Source organism: Aedes albopictus, chromosome 2, assembly GCF_035046485.1.
Source record: "Aedes albopictus strain Foshan chromosome 2, AalbF5, whole genome shotgun sequence".
Classification (NCBI taxonomy): domain Eukaryota; kingdom Metazoa; phylum Arthropoda; class Insecta; order Diptera; family Culicidae; genus Aedes; species Aedes albopictus.
Window position 1 is genome coordinate 15,096,398 of NC_085137.1, and position 21,675 is coordinate 15,118,072.

A 21,675-nucleotide genomic window follows, 5' to 3' on the forward strand; every position below is an offset into this window, starting at 1 on the left:
GATTAATTCCTGGAAAAGTTCCTGAAAGAATTCCAAGAAGAACTCCTGACGGAATTCTAAAAAGAGTTCCTGTGGAATAATTAGAAGAATTTTTCAAATAATCCCTGGAGCTGTTCCTGAAAGAATCACAAAAGAATTTCCCGGTTGAATCTCTGTGTGGTAATCTGATGTAACCTAGGATAAAACTATCGTTAAATGAAACGATATGTTTCATCTTTCAAGACGCTTTACGGTAAGCGTCTGTGTGAACCAAATTTAGACCAATGATGAATTCCTGGAGTTTTTGGAGAAACCCTGAAGAAATCCTAAGAAGAGTTCGTGGAGGAACTCCTTGAAGAATCCCTGTAGCATTTCCTGAAGGAATCCCGGAGGAATTTTTGAAGAAAGCCAAGAAGCAATCCCGGAAGCAATACCAAAAGGAATTCGTAAGGGAATCTCTAAACATTTCCTGGAGGAAGTACTGAATTAATTCCTGGAGATGTTCCTGAAATAATTTCATTAGGAATTCTTAGAGGAGTTCCTGGGGGAATCCTTGGAGGAATTTTTAAAATAATCTCTGAAGTTGTTCCTGAAAGAATCACAGATAAAAAAAATCCCGGGTGAATCCCTGGAGGAACTGACACATCCATGTCTGCAATAATTTTTGGATACGAATGCACTTTAAGTGTAAAGTGTCGTTAATAAAAATAATAATAATAATTTCTGGACTAATTATTGTAGGAATCATTGGATGGACTTCCAATAGAATGTTTTGAACAATTAGGAATTCCTGGATTAATTGTTAGATCAGTGGTTTCCAGGTCGTGCACCGCGGTGTACTAGACGTCTACGTAGAGGAAGGGTTCTGGCCAAAATCTACGCTCCATACATATTTAGAAAATTCTGTATGGCACAAATTTCCCAAATGGAGGAGAACGTGTCTCTGGAGCTGACCCACTCACAGTGGGAAAAAATGAACCCGAAACACGACTAAATTCATTTTCTCAGCTGGGTAACGGGTTCTGCCAACGGCTGAGACCATTTTCGCTTGGAAAAAGTGTGCTGAATCGATTGGTGGGGGTCTCGTTGACCGGAGGCCTCACCCTGGCCAGCTAGAGGGCCGGAATCAATCCGAGTTCCTTACGGAAAGCAAAATCATTGTCATCCAATAATACTTTCGCACCCGATATTTATTCTGGAGCCGCAAATCAGAAGTCAACCGCACTCCGGATAATATCAGTTGCATGTTATGGTCCAATTGTGGTTCCGGAACAATCCGGGACAACCCGGAACATTAGGGTGGGGCTAATTTAAAAAAAAATCTCTGGGATATGATATTGATATTTATTCTGAAGCCGCAAATCAAGAGTTAATCGCATTCCGGATAATATCGGTTGTCTATTTGGTTGCTGTGGTCCATTTGTGGTTCCGGAACAACCCGGAACATCCGTGTAAGCGGGTATACAGAAGACTTACCCCAATTAACATTTACACTTGCATTTACATTACATTCACATTCAAATTGAAAGTATGAAAAGTGAATCTGCATAGATATATTTATAGTATTGAAGTAGTATAAGATCGCTCTGGCCGGTTAGAACTGGCCAGTGCTAATTCCGAGTTCTTCTGAATACATATACTTTGAATATCTGAGTTATGCCGCAACTTAATAAATAATACAAAATTCACAAACAAAACCATGCAGGTTGACCAAATTATATTTGTGGCCACTTAGTCCGGCCCAATCCGGAATGCTCCCGGATTCCCTCAGAGATGCTTCCAGAATTTTTCTATGGATCCTTGGATGCTTCCAGATTCCTTACAGGATGCTTCCATAATCCTTCTAGGATGCTTCCTGAATCCATCTGGGATACTTCAAAGTTGCTTCAAAGATGCTTCCACAATCCTTCTAAGTTGCTTCCAGAATCCTTCAGGAATACTTCCAAGTTCCTTCAGAAATGCTTCCAGAATCCTTCGGATGTGCTTCCAGAATGCTTCTGGGATGCTCCCAAAATGTTTCTGGTTTGTTTCCAGAAACCTTCAGGAATACTTCCAAGTTCCTTCAGAAATGCTTCAAGAATCTTTCAGTGATGCTTCCAGAATCCTTCGGGTGTGCTTCCAGAATGCTTCTAGGATGCTTCCAAAATGCTTCTGGGTTGCTTTCAGAATTCTTTCAGGTATGCTTCCTGAATCCTTCTAGGATGCTTCCAAAATACTTCAGGGATGCTTTCAAAATTCTTTCTAGAATGCATTCTGAATTCGTTTTGTGTGCTTCCAGAATCCTTCTAGGATGCTTATAAATTCCTTCTGGGATGATTCCAGAACCCTTATGGGATACTCCCGGTTTCCTTCTAGGATGCTTCCAGAATCTTTCTTGTGTGCTTCTAGCTTTGGGAAGTGCTTTACATTTACGATTATTTATTTGTATTTTCACCGTAACTTTTTTATGTTGCTTTTCATATAAGTGGGCGAAAATGAAAGTATACACTATAACTTTACTGCGATCACAGTAAGCTGTCGCCATACCCATAGCATAAGTATATTTTATAGACAATCAGAATTTATCGCGCATTCAAGCAAAGCACACGTCATCATGATATATAACGGAGATATTGTAAAAATCTATATTCATAATCGTTGTGAAGAAGATGTCTTGAATTTTCTGAAGAAGCATTTGAATATTACACTCAAGTTATTGAAACCCTTAGCAAAAAATTGGATTCGAAGCTTCAAGTACCATTTTTCGAAGCATGGATGCTGTAAGCGGTTTTTTGAGAAGGAATCAAAATGGATTGAAACGCCTTTCTCGGTAAGAAATTATTTCTAGTAAATGTATCAAATTCATATTACATTAGATTAAAATATTGATAAATAGTCAGGTACTACGGGATCAAAGTCGTTCCATCTTGCTCATCGTGAAAGTGTTCCTAACCCCGCTGAGCACAATAACGACGTGGAAGGTATTTCAATAGATAGCACACCTTTGACGCCTCTATCTACCGCAACCAAGTCTGGTCACCGCGGACGTAGGCGCCTGGTGTTTGAAAGCTTGTCTAAATCAACCAAAAATAAACAGAGTCAAAAGTTAGCACGAGAGAACCCGCTTGAAAAACTGTTGCAGTCATCCGAAAAAGTAGCGCGTAAGCTGAAGAATCCACATACAGCGAAAATGTTGAAATTATTGAGAACTGGTGGCGAGATCTGGGCGAAAAATGCATTGAATTCCATCGAACGCGCCGAAAAAAATCTAAAGCCGACTGCTGAATCATCGTTGATGTTAAAAACACGACTTGGACTAAGCAAATCAAAATACCAAGGTAAAGGCGTTTGTATGTAAGTATTAGGGCATAAAAGTTTCTAGAAACAATCCCTATTTCTGAAGCATTATTTCAGTCATGGTCTCTATGGAAGAGGATTATATTTATAATATTAGCATCACACAAACAACCACTAGCAACAATTAAATATAAGGATACCTCATTATTTTACCTTGAGTGTATAAAACTCATAAAAAAATTTAAATAACATTCCAAACTTTACAAAAAAAAACCATTGTGCATTGTACACTTTCATATTTGTTGTAATAGACTATCTCCGTCAGATCCAATCTCCATTTTTATATTTTCAAAAGTTAATATATAATATAAAATAATTAAAATTGGTGCACTATAATGTTCATAAATAGGGACCAATATAGCCGAAGCAGTAAACGCGCAGTTTTTCAGCAAGACTATGCTGATGGTTCTTGGTTCGCTTGCCGGTTGCTCCTCGACCTTTTCGTAATGGAAATTTTCTTGACTGCCTTGGGCTTACAGTATCTTCGTACCTGCCACATATTATACGATCGCAATATGGTTGTTGGCATAGAAAGTTCTCAATCAATTACTGTGGAAGTGTTCATAGAACACTAAGCTGCGAAGCTGGTTCTCTCCTATTGAGGACGGTACGCCGAGGAGAAGAATAAGAATGATTACAAAAGTGTTGAATGCATGATTGTTTTTTAAGATAATGTAAAAATATAAACATTCGTCTTATGATATTGAATTTACTTTCTATTTAAGGTATTCGGAAATTCATAAAGCAAGAATTCGGCTTGAAGCTTCTCGTCCCGTGGGCTGTTATGATCGAATACAGAAAATCAATAATACCGCCCTTTTTAACTCCAAACTGGGAAAAAGGATACCTTTCGTGTACCGTTTCCGTTCGGGATTTGATTGAAAATGATGCTAGACGAATTACTGAACTAGCAGACACAAGATCAAAACTGGATGCTATTTCAAATTCGTACGACGCACCAATAGTCATTGACTGTTTGATGAGGGTAGCGGGAGGTCCTGATTCAGCAACAGGTTTCTCCCAGTATAACCAGGAAAACATTCTTGGTAGTGATGAGAGCCTCCTGTCAGAAAATTATATGTGTCTGGAGCTGATAACAATGTCTGGGGACGAAATCTACCGGAATCCAAACCCGCAGTCGGACTTGTTTTGTCGCCCACGATCATTAAGCTGGACGAAAGAGACGGATGCCATCACACTGGAAATGTATAACAACTTTTTCGATGAAATCAACGACATCAAAGACGATCCCGTCATAGTCAACGTAGATAATATTCGTCTTCGAATAACAGTAGAAGCAATTTATTCATTAATCGATGGAAAAGCTGCCAATGCTATTGTGGGCAACAAAAATACACATGCTTGTCCGGTATGCATTGCAGGAGTAGATAGTGTAATAGGACCGTCATATTTTCACTCTCGCTTAAATAGCGCGGAATGGCTAATTCGTAATGCGGCAAAAAAGAACATCCCCAATAACCCAGCTTTGACAAATCCTGAAGTACGAGCGGAGCACAGAAAAATTTCGAATAATCTGGAGGATCAGTTCAAAGCCCATGTAAATCGGCCAAAACCCGGAGGCAGTGGAAGTTCCAATAATGGGAATCTTGCACGCCTCATGCTCTCAGATCCTACCGCATTTTCCAATATTCTTGGAATAAATGTAAAACTGGTGGAAAATTTGAGGCTGATCAGCAACCTGGCACTCTCATCCCGAAGACTTGATCCTGAAAAGGTCCAGCAGCTGTACGAGGAACTGGAGAAGAATATCATAGGGAATCGCGCTACTTGGGCGGTGGCTTCTATATTCGTCTGTTTTCCACTATAACTCAGTCAATCTTGAACCAATTGACACAATTCTTGGAATGCGGTGAGATAGGTATAGTATCTATCCGTGTACAAAATTTCAAGTCAATCGGTTCAAAATTGACCGAGTTACAGTGGAAAACAGACGAAAATAACAGACGAAGAAAACCACCGCCCAAGTAGCGCGATACCCTAGCGGAATTCACGTTCGTTAAAAAGCTTCCGCCCTGTTTGCATAAATACAAACACTTTTTTCCAAACTGTTTATTTATTTTGGCTCAATTGTCTAATATAAAACTCTACGGAGCCGACAACTGGTCAAATATTTAAATTTAAATATTCTACTGTCATACAAAAATTTACTAATAAAAAACTCGTCTTATGCACTTTTTCTTCGGTCGTGGTACTGAACTGGAATTGGAACCACCACTCGAAGCAGCAAATTGAGCTCGCCGCTGAGCCGCCTGTGGGTTTGCTACTACTTCCTGTACACAGTTGGACGTTCCTTCCAATGCGTCACCTTTTTCTCCCGAAGTTGTTTCCTCTGTAGAGATTGTTTCTGCTCTGTCCTCTATCCCGCAAACGTCTAGCTGTATCCGATCCGTTTCTTCTTCTTCCTCCAAAACTTCAATGATCTCGTCCGGCAATGTTTCCTCCGAATGATTCTCCACCGGTGTTACTACGTTCCCAGATACAATTCCAGCATACGAAATTTGTTTCTGCTTCCCCATTTTGTTCTGCGCTTGTCGCTGAGGGCAGGCGTCCTTCCTGTGGCCTACCGCTTGACACGAAAAACATGTTTCCTTTAATCCATCGTAGTACACTCTTCCTTCCCGGTTGGCGACACCAATCGTCGATGGGATATTTATTTCGACATCCATATGCACCCCTCGCACTCCGGTAGATATGTGCCCAAGACCCGAGGATGGCGGGAACTTTTCGCGGATAACGCGATGCACCTTTCCAAATGCTCCAAGAGCCACCGACAAACTTTCATCGGACAATTCCGGAGGTAGATCAAATATACGGATGTACCGCACATTGGTACCCGCTATCGACATCTGTACTTCTATGGACTTCCCACTTGCGTAAACAAATTGTAGCGGTTCCGCGTTCTTCCGAAGAGATTCTTCCATAGCTTCACGGGATGCGAATTTCACAAAAAGCGAACGGTCATGAGCTGTTTTATATACTGTTTCTATCAGCATTACATCTGTGTCTAACCGCTTCATGAAGCTCGCGACTTCCATCCAAGACGGCCGTGGACTGCCCGGCGGAAATCGGAACTGAACGGTATTAACAAACAGTTCGCTCATATTGATAACGTTGACTTGGTGCTATTTCTGCAGCACAGAATGCACAACCAGCGGACAATAGAGTGATGGATCGACAAAAGAGTACAAGCGCGCGTGATTCGATTCGATTGTATCGAAGCAAAAGCAAAAGCAAAAAAACACTACCTGACCGAGTAGTACAGTCCGTCTGCATCCGACGACAGCAGCGGCAAAACTCAAATACAAACACTTGCCGGAGTACATCACCAAATTGGTAAGTGGAATGATTTCTTATAATAAACAGAATTAAATACTTGTTTTTTACTCAAGCCTTACACTATGAACTTTGTCGACGAACAAGCAGGGGAACGCATGCACAAACGACATAAATTTTCTAGGCCCAATTTAGCACGGAAAACATCTCCCGAGGATAATCTGTATGATGTAATGGTAACAGCTTTGGCGTGGTCTGATGTAAAAATGTCGTACATCGCCCAAAGAAAAGAACCTAAAGACAACCGCGGGAAAGACGATCACTCTAAGGAATTGGCTAAATATTACATGGAAGAAGATTTGAGTGCCGATTCCATGGCTTCGGAAATGGCTGCCAACACTGACGACGAGAGCACAGACGGAGCTGATGTTGAAATGTCCTCTGAAGAAAGTCCTTGCTCAGATGGAGAATGACATGCACCATTTTTGTCATTATGTTTAGATATCATTTCTGTTATTTGTTCTTTTTTACTTTTTTCATTGTTTCTTGTTATTTGTTATTGTTTTTTTTTTTTTTTGATCACTGTACTAGTTTATTTTCGTTTATTATTTACAAATGTTTACCTATCAAGTAAGGAACTTGATCGTTTATCGTTACTAAAACCAGAATTTGTTGTTTGTTTCCAAAATAATTATAAATAAGATAAATTACCTAAATATATGGAAAACAAATTTCTTGAATTGTTTGAAAGAAAACTAGACACATAGACAGTGCTGAAGCCTTATTGCATGCAGATTAACAGTGTATTTAGAGCAATCATTAGCATTTTTTTTTATTTTTTTAACTGTGCTTACGGAATAGTCTAAGGGAACTTAACAGTTTATCTACTTGAAAAAATGTATGAAAAAATGACGCAGAAGAGTTTGGAAGTTTATATATTATAAGAGATTTTGAAAAGAACATAAAAAAGATCCAGCAAGAATTTAAGGAGAATACCAGGAATATAAGGAATATTGCATCAACCCAGAAGCATTCTAGAAGCACACAAGAAAGATTCTGGAAGCAACCCAGAAGGATTCTGGAAGCATCCCTGAAGGAATCCGGGAGTTCTGGAATATCCAAGAAGGAATTTGTAAGCATTCTAGAAGGATTCTGGAAGCATACAAAAAAATCTGGATGCATTCCAGAAGGAATTCTGACAACATCCCTGAAGCATTTTGGAAGCATCCTACAAGGATTCAGGAAGAATATCTGAAAGATTCCGGATGCAACCAAGAAGGATTCCGGGTGTATCGCAGAAGGATTCAGGAAGCATCCTAGAAGGAACTTGGAAGGATTCCTGAAGGATTCTGGAAGCAACTTAGAAGGATTGTGGAAGCATCTTTGAAGCAACTTTGAAGTATCCCAGATGGATTCAGGAAGCATCCTAGAAGGATTATGGAAGCATCCTGTAAGGAATCTGGAAGCATCCAAGGATCCATAGAAAAATTCTGGAAGCATCTCTGAGGGAATCCGGGAGCATTCCGGATTGGGCCGGACTAAGTGGCCACAAATATAATTTGGTCAACCTGCATGGTTTTGTTTGTGAATTTTGTATTATTTATTAAGTTGCGGCATAACTCAGATATTCAAAGTATATGTATTCAGAAGAACTCGGAATTAGCACTGGCCAGTTCTAACCGGCCAGAGCGATCTTATACTACTTCAATACTATAAATATATCTATGCAGATTCACTTTTCATACTTTCAATTTGGATGTGAATGTAATGTAAATGCAAGTGTAAATGTTAATTGGGGTAAGTCTTCGGTATACCCGCTTACACGGATGTTCCGGGTTGTTCCGGAACCACAAATGGACCACAGCAACCAAATAGACAACCGATATTATCCGGAATGCGATTAACTCTTGATTTGCGGCTTCAGAATAAATATCAATATCATATCCCAGAGATTTTTTTTTAAATTAGCCCCACCCTAATGTTCCGGGTTGTCCCGGATTGTTCCGGAACCACAATTGGACCATAACATGCAACTGATATTATCCGGAGTGCGGTTGACTTCTGATTTGCGGCTCCAGAATAAATATCGGGTGCGAAAGTATTATTGGATGACAATGATTTTGCTTTCCGTAAGGAACTCGGATTGATTCCGGCCCTCTAGCTGGCCAGGGTGAGGCCTCCGGTCAACGAGACCCCCACCAATCGATTCAGCACACTTTTTCCAAGCGAAAATGGTCTCAGCCGTTGGCAGAACCCGTTACCCAGCTGAGAAAATGAATTTAGTCGTGTTTCGGGTTCATTTTTTCCCACTGTGCAATGGTTTTTTACGGCTGGCTCGTAGGGCCTGACACCAACCCCCTACTTTCCGGAGGACCATAGTGCACAGTTGAGCTTAGAGTCCTTTCCTGGCACTCGGACGTAGATCAGCCGCCCCTAACATGGGGATCAGACGCTGTTGTTAGCCGCTCCTCCTGGAGAACAGACGCTCAGGAAGCAAACCCCCCCTTCCCTGTCAGCCTACGACCAAAGTTCCCACCGGGGTTGGTTACCCGATCTTCCCTAAGGTTGCTCATAGTTTCCGGCCGGTACCGCGTGGAGGTAGGGATAGGAGTTGCTGGGCAGAGGCTAGTGGATCACAATGGGATCTGAATTGCGCAGCATACCCAGCGTTCACCATGCCAATAAAAAACCTGCATAATGAGTTTTAAATTGTACATACAGATTAGCCAATAAAGAGGTATTCTAATATTATCTTTTCAGAAATTGCAGCTGCTGAACTGAGCATTTTATTTTTAGCGTGCAAACTTATCTGTAAATGCAAAGTCAAGCAAGCAAATCATCTTGAATAGAGTATGTGAAAATCTCAAAACTTGACATCAATTTTTAAAACTGATTTTCGAATGTAGACGAGTAGTTGAAGCTTCTTCGAACTACTTTACATTGTAAGTCACGAAGTGTGCGTTCGATTCCGACTCCAGTCGGAGAGTACTTTTCGTTTCGTAGTTTCGTTGAGAAAATAAACATGCCATAAACATCCAACACGAGGAGTTAATCAATCAATTTACTGTATACGTAATCATTATTGTCATTCCAAGTTACATTTCTAAATTAACTTTAATTTCATGACGGTTCTAAAGAAAAACAAAACTGAATGTTCAGGTGAATTAATCTCTTTCTGCTAAGTTAGCGTCTTGTTATGCCCATTTCAGCCATCATGAATAAGTCCGCATCATTATTCTTGGAATCTATCATTCTTTCCCAAATTTCATTCACAACTGCACAAGCTGAAAAACAGTAGCAAATCTTATTCTCAAAGCCCACCACTGCAGTCTCGATCTGCAAAGATTACCGCAAAAGCCATAAACATCTCAACCAACATAGCGGTTCTCGTATGATAATCACGTTATTGTTTTGTCCGTCCAAATGTTTAGAAAGTCTGGCCGATTCTCGAACAAAAAAAAAACTCGCAACGTTCTTCCTACGGCCGGGTTCTTCCCGATCAGAGCCGCATCGCCAGAAAGACCTTGAAAAGTGAACGCGGCAATTGACAACATTCGCGTGGTACAACCTTCTGATACAATACCTGATTGGAGTTGGACACAAACAAAAAAAAAGAACCATCGCGAACGTCGCCGTCGTTGTCCTCTCAAAATGCTACCGTTTTTACTCGCTCTTTGAAGTTGCACCGCGCGGCCGAAAAGGACCCAACGATAATTGAGAACATATTATGACCCCCTTGGTTTTCCCTTGCTCACCACTCCATCCATTTGGGCCGGTTGTCGGCTCAAAGTCGGTAGCATTGGGGGTGGTGAAATATACGATCCCAATCAGAACCGAACTGCATCGCCATGTTGGGGGTATACGGTATGGATGGTTGCTTCCTGACGATGCAAATCGAAATGATACTCAGAATCATTGATAAGAAATCGAAGGGAATACGATTTTTTAACTGTAGAATCTCATACAATACTAACTATAACCGAATCAAATCGAGATCGTATCGTAATCGTATCGTAATCGTATCGTAATCGTATCGTAATCGTATCGTAATCGTATCGTAATCGTATCGTAATCGTATCGTAATCGTATCGTAATCGTATCGTAATCGTATCGTAATCGTATCGTAATCGTATCGTAATCGTATCGTAATCGTATCGTAATCGTATCGTAATCGTATCGTAATCGTATCGTAATCTTATCGTAATCGTATCGTAATCGTACCATAATCGTATCATGATCGTATCGTAATCGTATCGTAATCGTATCGTAATCGTATCGTAATCGTATCGTAATCGTATCGTAATCGTATCGTAATCGTATCGTAATCGTATCGTAATCATATAACAATTACGTTATGATCCGCAATATCACATACCCTTACTGTCATCTGCCCGCAAAATCGTCTCTCGAGGACCTCAGGAGGACCCGGGAGGAGGGCCATCGGAAAAATATTGTCTATTGAGCCGAGTTGGATTTTCGGCGTGCTGAAGCCGCGCATTCAATGGAACAATACGTTATTATATGCAGGTTCCGATGTTTCTTCTTTCGCTTGTCTGCCTTCCCAAGTCTCACGACGTCCCAGCGCTTCCGAAGGATTTTTATGTCATTTTCTGTTCCCTCGAGAGACAGCCAATTTCCTGCCTGTGTGTAAGCCGCAGATGAGCCGCAAAAAATCCTTTCAAGAAAAGGTGAGCCAAAATGATCACGAGACGTGAAATTTGGGAGCATTTTTCTTCGAAGATTACTCCGATGCGGGCAGAACTTTATGGGCGAGAATAAATCACGACAATTATTATCAAATTTGCATTCTGCACGAAATGGAACTCGCAATCAGTGAACATTTGGGGGCAATTATAATCGAATCAAAATGCGGCAGGGAGAGACTCTCGCCGGCGCTGGGTGACTATCAAAATTGGGGAGATAAACTTTTCCTGCGAATCATATTTCTGCGGCATGAGATAGCTAGAGATTCGGCTGTGTTTGGTCCGAGTGTTCGTGCCGAGACTTTTTGGATTAATTCTATAATGATGATGATTATGATTATGGTGGCAGTCATGTGGACGTTGATAAAAGTTTGAGGCGAAGATCATGAAGCCTTAGATTGAAGTACAATGTTGATAAATTTCTGTACAAAAAAGACCTTGGTATATTCCCACATGATTAGGGATCGTTAGGGTTTATCGTGCTAACATTTAAAAACTCAGAATGCGAATTTGTTAGGCTCAAGTTTTATAGCATCAGCATCGAGTGATAACTGCTGTATAAGAATTTCAATTCAAAATCCGTAAAATTGCTCAGTTTTCAATATAGGTTGACGTTCAGAACAATGCCATTTTTGTTCTACAATAACTAATTACTCATATTGACAGGAAATCTTCAATCCACTTTTTAGAGCTATCGCCGTTATCTTCATCAAATATACTGACAATGTATCACAATCTGATTCATATTACGATTATATCCACTTTAAAGCGAATCAGATCTTCGCTACTGAAGCTGCAGCAAATCATCCAAACAGTAGCCGCCACACGCCACAATAGATAATTGGTCATATTCCATGACTCCATTTCACCATTTTCCCTATTCCATCGTCATTGCGCCCTGTAATATGTACACGCCACAACTATTGCAAACCCATGACCTTAATCATGCCACTTTCCGACGACGATGGATTCGAACCCGATCCTGATCCCGAGATGGAACACCTCTTTCTCGTCATCATCGCGCATCGCTCCGTTGTAACCGATAGCGGGTAATTGAAACTGGAGCTCACCCATGGCCATGAAAAGGCAAAAATCTAGTTTTCTCCACCTTACCACCGCACTTGGCCGCCAGCGGCAGCACTTTGTAAGAAGGACCCTAGGAAAAATGAACGCCCATTTGGGTCCCTTTTATGGAGCAGCGTTCTGCGGGATCGTTTGAATTAGATTGCAATTACGCGAATTCTTATCGCTGCTAGTCACACAGGCCGCCGCCAACAATTCGTAAACATCGATCATAGACCAGGAAGGCCGATGTGGTCAGAGTTGCCAGAGTCCTTGAGAAAATTCTTTGAATTTTTTCGAATTTCTTTAGAAGGTCACCGAAAAGATATCCTTGTAAATTCTTGATAAGGTCTTATTACTATTTTCATTGGTTTTTGAATATTTAATCAATTTTTTCATACGGGTCATATTCCAAGAGCTCAGAGCCAAAAGGCATGTTTTAGGCGTGAAGGAAACAGGGTACATTCATTCGTATTATATGATGATTCACATAACTACATTTTTTTGGAACAAGCAAACTTTATTGAAGTTTTTTTTTTTCAAATAACAACTTTTTTATAGATAAATCATCCTTATTTTTATTTTTTTTCCTGGGAAATTTATCTGGACTTAATTTTGACAACTCAGTTAAAAACATAAAAAAAAGCTTTTTATACTTTGTGCCAATTTCAGGCTTCTACGTGTTTTATTTTCTTAAATCTATCTTGGCAGTCTCACAATAAAGCTGAAGTTCTTAAAACAAAATTATTTGTCTTGTCGTCATTAAATTTACGAACTTTGTATTGCCTGAAAATGTTTCTGCCGAAACTTACAAAAATTGATTAAGGTTTTGTTTTTGCAATTGGTTTTACTTTCGGTTCACATTTTACCACTTGCCGATTGACCTTGATGTGGTCTTAGACTAGTTTCATGCAAATTGTTTTCATCAGTTTTCCTGTAAAGTCGCGAATTGATGTACCACGTGCATGGATGTGGTTCATTTGTGCACTTCGCCAGTTCCGGCGAGATACTCGAAACATGTAACGGAATACTACCGGTAGTCTTAAATGTGGTCTGAGACTATTTTCTTGCTGACCATTCTTCACGTTATCGGAGAAGTCGTTATTTCATGTGCTGCGTGCATGCGTTTAGTTCCGTTCTACATTTGACCACTTCCGGTGGGGAACCTGGAACCGGTTTCGGCACATTATTGGTTTTCCGAAGTATGGTCTATGATTTTTTTTCTTGTTAACCGTTCATCAGGTTACCTAAAAAGTCATTCATTGTGTCGCATTTATGGGTTTGATTCTCCTTTATATTTGAACCGGCGGGGCACCCGGAACCGGTTCCGGATCACTACCGGTTCAGATATGTTCTGAGAATATTTTCCTGTTTACTGTTCATCAGGAAAAAAGCCACTATTTGATATGTCGCATGCATAGGTTTGGGTAACTTTTATACTTGACCACCTCCGGCGGGACATCTGGAACCGGTTTCGAAACACCAATGGTTCCGGTATGGTCTGAGAATGTTTTCATGTTAACTGTTCATCAGGTTATCGTAAAAGACGCGGTTTGATATGTCGCATGGGTTTAGTTCACTTTTATGTTTGGTCACTTCCGGCGGGACACCCGGAACCGGTTCCGGGACACTACCGGTTCAGGTATGAAATGAGACCGTTTTTTTGCTTACCGTTCATCAAGTTAACGAAAATGCCGTAGCTTGATGTGTAGCATGGATGGGTTTGTAGCGTTTTCATATCTGGTCCCTTGCTGGGGTACCTGTCCGAAACACCTAAATGGCCATAACCCCGGAACCGCTGGATCGATCCGAACCATTTTCAATAGGAAACAATGGGACCAGAATCAGCGTCGGTCCAATCGGTCATTGAAATCGATTGATGTTTACTGACTAAAAGTGATGTGAGTTTATTTTGTACACACACATGCACACATACGCACACACAAACATCACCTCAATTCGTCGAGCTGAGTTGATTGGTGTATGTGACTCGACCCTCTGGGCCTCCTATCAAAAAGTCATTTTTGGAGTGAATATATAGCCTTTCCAGTACACTTAGTGTACGAGAAAGGCAAAAATTGCATTTGATATATGAATTATTTTTAGTTGAAGGTGCGTTGAATGAATGTATAAATAATACTGTTACAATTCCTAATGAAATGTATAGATAATTTCCATAAAAAAATGTAATTTATTTCTATAATCTACTCAAGTACTCAGGCTATGAAAAAAATCATGAATGAGTGTTTTGGGAGTTTTTTTACTGATAAAATCCATGAAATTTATGAATTGGCATTACAATTTTAAAAACTACATTCCATGTTCAATCTGGAGAAATTATATATTCTCCCAACGTTTCGGTGATTGGTAAGTGTGTCTTTCTCAGGGGTAAACACTTGTGTCGTTATTTGTCCTTTGTTTTGTCAAGCTGTTACTGTCGGGTTAGACAAAGTACAGGTCGGACTCGATTATCCGGAGTCGGGTTCTGACACTTTCCAAGATAATATCTCGCAAACGGAATGCTGTATGAAGCTGAAATTTTAACTGATCAATAATCAAAGTTGGCTTGACAAAATGTCAAAATTTCAGCTTTCTAGATCATTCTGTTCCCCAGATATACATTTGAGAAGCATGCGAACCCGACTCCGGATAATCGAGTCCGACCTGTATAGGACAAATAACGACACAAGTGACACAAGAAAGACACACATATCAAGTACCGAAACGTTGGATAATATAGAACGTTCAATAAAGACTCCCAAGTAGCATTTCGATGACCAATTAGTCTTGTAGTGGTTTTGACAACCGTCATAAAACCTTATACCTTTTATTTTAGTTTTATCATGGTTTTGAGAACCTCTTCTGGTCTTTTTGACAAAAAAAATGTTACTTGGGCTGTGTAGTCAAAAAATTAGAAACTTAACCATGTAGTCGATCAATTACCAGTATTAAACATTTGCGTAATTTACTGAATATATTTAAGGAACTGTGTTAAAATACAAAACTATCAGAAATTCATCCAAAAAATGATTTAAGGCTTCTTTCAGGATTAATTTCTGCAATACTTCCAGGCATTCTCATAAAAAATCTTCAGGAGTTCCCACTTGAAATTACTCCAGGAATTTCCAAAGACTTATTCAAATAATTTCTTCATAGATTCCTTATGGAGTTCCCAACCAACCACATATCGTAAATCATTGTGTGGAAAAAATCGTATATTTTGATATATTGAATCAGAATTGTATAATAATATGTATATTTGTAGACAATGATTGCGTAAAATCGCATTTCATGCCAAATTAAATTTCAATAGCGATTGTGTTTCATATAGTCGTCTCCGATCATAAAAGGTGCGAGATACTATCGGTAGGATCGCACAGAATCGGATAGAATCGTCAAAAAAACGTACATTCTTAGAGTCAAGCTGCAAGTTCGCTAACATCGTATATATGATTTCTTTGAATCGTGGAAATCGTCGCTTCACTTCGTATATGAATCTGCTAAATCGAGCTTGCTACCTAAAGGTATGATGGAAATCGATGAAATCGTATACAACTATAACAATGTTGTATATTGATCGTTTGCCTCACACTTGCGTCGTATACGACATGAATGAAATCGTAGAAATCGTATATTCATTTGTACAGTCGCATATGATTGTTACTGCATTTTTAATAGTCAAATCTTAATCTCGGAAATCGTAAATGGTTTTGTTTACATATTTGTATGATGGGGAAAAAGAAAAATGGTATTCATCACAAATTTGTATTTTTGTTGTTGTTGACACATTCCAACCATGGTAGCAATAATTTCAACCAAATATATAGGTTTTCATACTAGCAGATGACTTACAATAAGTGATTATAGATTCCAACAACGATGTGAATTCTGGGCCTCTTGTATGGCACCACTTTTGGTGCCACTGAATGCACAACAACAACGCTCCCACCATAAGTCTCGCACCGTATCATGCTAATTTTTATTCGTTTCATGCCATTCACTTTGAACTCTCTATTTTCAACTTGGCAATATAGCCAATGGAGATAACACGCAGTTCTCAATCAAAGGACCTAAGTTCGATTCCCACTGAACGCCATTTGTTTTTTTTTATTTGAAAAAAATGTTACTCTCAATCGTTATAATATCATGCATAATCGTATATTTAGACGGATAAAATCGGTGAAATCGTAGAAATTTTTCGAGAAATCGTAAATTATGTTGTATGGATTCGCAGTAATCGTATATATGTTTCGATATGGCCTCCACTTTAGTATGTATATGCCTGTTTCGTACATTGAATACGATTTCTTTGGTGCTATATATGTGTGACTATTTCAGTTGCAATTTCGATATAGCAACCAAATTGCTGGCTGGGTTCCTTCAGGGATGCTTACAGGAACTCCTTCATGAATTCCACCAAGAATTCTCAAAGTATTGCTCCAGAGTTCACAAGAGATTCATTCTAGAATACTATCGGAGATTTCTCTAAATATTTCTTAAAAGAATCCTTCCGAAATTCTTCCAGAGATTTTTTCAGGGATTTCTCAAGAAATTCCCAAGAGATTTCTCCAGAAACTCCCAAAGGACACCTTCATGAGCACCTTAAGGGAATTCCTATTTTTTAAGGCATTTCTTATGGAATTACTTCGGGAATTCTTTCAGGAACTCGTCCAGGAATTTTCAAGGGATTACTCCAAGAATTTATTCAGCGATATTCTTGGAAATTCTCTCAAGGATGCCTTTAGGAACTATTTTTTTTTTATCCAGGAATTCCATCAAGGATTCCTTTAAGATTTTTTTTTCTAAGGATGGCTTCAGGAATTCCGTCAGGACTACATTCGGAAATTCCCTTGGGAATTCCTTAGAATTCATCAATGGATTGCTCCAGAATTTTCCAAGGGAATCCTCAAAGAATACTTTCAGAAATTTTCTAGCAGTTCCGTCAGGGACGATTTTAGGAATTCCTTTGAAGATGCCCTCCGGATTTTTTTTCGGGCGTTCCTTAAGAGATGTATTTAGAAATGTCCTTGTGGATGCTTTCATGGATACCTTCGGGAATTCCTCCAGGAATATCCAAAGTAATGCTCCATGAACTTCCAAGGGGTCTCGAACAACTTCTTCAGAGATTCCTTAAATATTTCATTCAGGGAAGCCTGCAGGAATTCTTTTAGGGATACTTTCAGGAATTCTTTCAGTGAAACATTTATTAACTATTCAGGGATGCTTTCAAGCTTATTTTGCGGGTTTTTTCAGTGATGACTTCTGCTATTCCTTCAGGAATGCTTCAGAAATTTCCTATGGAAATTCCTCCCGGAATTTCCAAGGGGCTCCTCAAACAATTTCCAAGCTCCAAAGATTTTCCAAGAATTCGTTCAGGAATTTATTCAGTGATGTTTTTGGGCTTCCTTTAGGGACGCCTTCGAGGGACGTGTTGAGGACGTCATTGAGATGACGTCAAGAACGTTTTGAGGAACTCCTTCAGAGAAGCCTCCAGGAATCCCCAAGCGCTTGCTCCAGTAATTCTCAAAGGGCTCCTCAAAGAATTCCTTCGGAGTTTTTTTTTAATATCTTTGGGCATGTCTTGAGGAATTTGTTTAGAGATGACTTATTGAATTCTTTCAGAGATGCCTCAGGAATGATTCGTCCAGGAACTTCCTAGGGGATCTTCAAGAAGTTCTTTTTGATATTTTTGAAGAATTCTTTCAGGGATACCTTTAGGATTTTTTTCAGCGATTCTTCTTGAAATACCTTCAGGAATGTCTTCAAGAACTCTTTCGGGAGTTCTCTCAGGGATTCCTTGAGCTGGAGCATTCCTTAAAAGATGCCTACAGGAATTCCCAAGAGGCTACTATGGTGAGCTGTCGTTTCAGGAAAGATTGGACGTCACCACATGCCTACCCGACTAGGGATATCGATGTTGCTTCGCAGGCAGAATCAACTGTCATTTTATTTCGCATCCTTTTGCGAAGGAACATGGAAATCCACACAGAGAAAGAACGCTTGCTACCTCTTCGAGGTAGACAATCACTCTTTCGTGTTTAGGTAAGTTTTTAAGTTTAGTTGTAGGAATAAAGAAAATAAAGATTAATCGAAGTGGAAACCCCGAAGAGTTCGGTAATCTTTTATATCGGATATCACCTCCTCCATGGCCGTCTGGCATCCTTGCTAGATGCTGGACTACTCAGATCATTAGACTACTCAAGGAACTCTTTCAGAGATTTTTCAAATATTCCTTCAGCGATTTCTTAAGGAATTCTTTCAGGGATGCCTCAGGAATAACCCCGGGAATTCCTCCAGAAATTTGCTTGAAGCTCCTCAAAGAATTCCTTGAGGCATGCATTGCAGAATTCCCTCAGGAAATTCTTCAGTCATGCTTTATGTAATTCCTTCTGGGATTTCCTCAAAAACTCTTTCAGGAATGTGCAAAACAGTACACCAAGAAATTCCCAAGGGGCTCCTCAAAGAACTTCTCCAGATATGCCTTCAAGATTTCCTCCAGGCAAGCCTACAGGAATACTTTCAAATATACCTTCACAATTTTTTTTCCTTGAAACCGGGAATTCCTCCAGGAACTCCCAATGTATTGCTCCAGGAATTTCCAAGAGACTCATCAAAGAGACCTTCAAGAATTCTTTGCCATTTTCAGGGCAGCCATTGTGACAACTATTTTTGGATTCGCGCTACATGTCCTTCAGAAATTTCCTCAGGAATTCGTCTAGGTTTTCTGAAGGGATTTTGAAGGGACTACTAAAAGAATATATTTACAGATTTTTTTTAGGAATTTATCCAGGGATTCCTTCGAAATTCTTTCAGGGAATTCTTCATTTTTTTCTCGAGAAATTCCCCAAGAATTGGAAATTCCCATAGGATTTCTCAAATAAATCCTTCATGGATTTCCAAAAGAATTCCTCCAGGGATTGGTTTTAGAATTTCTTCGATTATGGCTTTCAGAGGATCCATCAGCGATACTTCAGGAATTTCCCGGGAATTGCTTCAGAGATATTTTCAGAAGTCACTTCAGGAATTCTCATGCTCGTGGAGTGCCAACGAATTCCTCCATGAATTCCCAAATGATACATAACTTTGTCAAAAGATCCTTCCAGCAATTCTTCAAAGTATAGAAATGTATAAAGAAATTGTTCAAGATATTTTCATACGAATTATTTCATGAATTCCACAATGGAAACCTTCATGGATTATAGATAAAAATATTCCAGAAAATTCTCAAGATAACCCTGGTTAGAAATTTAACAGGGAGGGATACCTCGTCGATTTCTTCAAATGATTTCTCTAAGATTTCAAAAAGGGATTCGTATAGGAAATCAACAAAGTATTCATCCAGGAATCTTTCCACTCGAGATTCCTCCAGGAATTTCACTAGGTATTCCTCCAAGAATTCCACTAAGGAAACTTCGAGGAATTCAATAAAGGTTTCCTTTAAAAAATCGATTAGAAAATTCCTGAAAATCTGGAAATTCCCCCAAAAATTCCACTTGGATTTTTATGGAATTCTTAATTTTTAACGGATGTTTTGCCATGAAATTTACTTTAAATTTATCCACGATTTTTGCTTGGTATTCATTCAGAAATTTCAGGATTTTGCGATAAATTTGACTATTATCTCCACCAAAGACTTTTCTAAGAGTTCGAGGAATTTGAAAAATAAATTAACGTTTTGGAACTAGGCTTTTCACCGGAGATTCCTTTATGAAAATCTTTGAGGAACTCTACTTGGGATGCCTCCAGAAATTTCATTATGAATTTCATGACAGATTCCTCCAGCAATTGCACTAGGGATTCCTTCCAGTAGATATTTCTTCAGGAATTATGCTGGATACTTCATTCAGCATTATCACCAAAGAGTCCTCGAGGAGGGAGCTCAATCAGGGTTTTCTTCAGGATTGAAATCATATATTTTCAAACAATATTACTGAAGCAAGCTTAGAGAATCTTTTCCAGATGATCCACTGAAATTTTCATTAGGAATTTAACCTTCATCCAGCCAACGTACATTTTCCACCTTCGGAAAAGCACAAAAATGGTCATACCTTTTTGTTTTTCGATGGATTTTGATGAAATTTTCACAACTTCCCGAAAAACTCTTCTAGTTTTTGATGCCGGGGACATGGGTGCCTGGTCCACATGGTTCTGGAGTTATTCCGGATTGTCTTGGGGTACCAAAATTGGCCACATACTTTGCGCAAAGTATATCTCAAGATCCCGATGAGATAGAAGTATAGTGTCTTCGGCGAATTTGTTCAGCAGGTTAAGAACTAACTGGCAACGGCGACTTTGGTTCGTGATTCGGTCGCTAGGCGGCGCAAGTGTCAAAAATGTTCAAACCCTCATATCTCAGAAACCTGATAAGATAGAATGATGCTGTCTTCGGCAAAATTCTTCAGCAAGCTCAAAACTATCTGATAGTAAAGTCTTTGGTTTGGGATTTATCCGCTAGGTGGCGCCTTGTGTCTGAAAAATTCAAACACGTATATCTCGATACCCTAATGAGGTACAAGCATGCCGTTTTCAGCAAAGTTGATCAGCAGGCTAAGAACTATCTGGCAATGGCGTCTTTGGTTCGAGAATCGTCCGCTAGGTGGCGCCAGGGTAAAAAATAATCAAACTTCTATATCTCAGTATCCTGATAAGATAGAGTGATGCCGTCTCCAACAAAGTTTTTCAGCAAGCCAAAAACTGTCTGATAGTTGAGTTTTTTATTTGTGATGTATTCGTTAGGCGGCACCGTGTGTATAATATTTAAACACGTGTGTGTCGTTACTTTATATGCTAAAAACATGGCGTATTCTGTAAAATTGTTCGGCAGGTTGAGAACTATCCGAGAATGGTGACGCTAGGGGACACTAGCAATCAAAACATTCAAACAATTTTATCTCAAAAATCGGAAAACGTCCAGCAAATTGTTCCGAAAGTTAAGAGGAAGTAAGACGTATCTGGCGTCCTTGGTTCTGATATTATTCGATAGGTTCCGTCTAATATTAAGAAAATACTTGTATGAACACCCTATAGAACAAGAAATATTCCATTTCCAGCATAGTTGCTCAGCAAGCTAAGAACCATTTGGCATGATAGTAGACGGTCGAGTACGGTGGTACAAGAGGCAATACTCTAACACCGTCTTTGACTCCCTGCAGACAAGTTTTGTCACACTACAATATTACTTCTTTTGCTTCGTTTTTTCTTCCGGGAATGTCTCCGGGAATTTCTACAGGAACTCATCCGGGAATTTTTCCAGGAGTTTCTCCGGGAATTCCTCCCGGAATTTATCCAAGAATTCCACTGG

The 21,675-nt window shown here is 39.5% G+C and overlaps 1 protein-coding gene across 1 annotated transcript; it reads left to right on the forward strand.

Moving 5' to 3' along the window:
* Positions 1-1,517: 1,517 nt before the first annotated feature.
* On the forward strand, positions 1,518-5,360 carry LOC134285976 (uncharacterized). Its single transcript, XM_062847538.1, has 2 exons — positions 1,518-5,096; positions 5,341-5,360. Exons 1-2 carry the CDS (start codon positions 4,100-4,102, stop codon positions 5,358-5,360), a joined length of 1,017 nt encoding a protein of 338 aa, XP_062703522.1. The 5' UTR covers positions 1,518-4,099.
* The last annotated feature ends 16,315 nt before the right edge of the window (positions 5,361-21,675 follow it).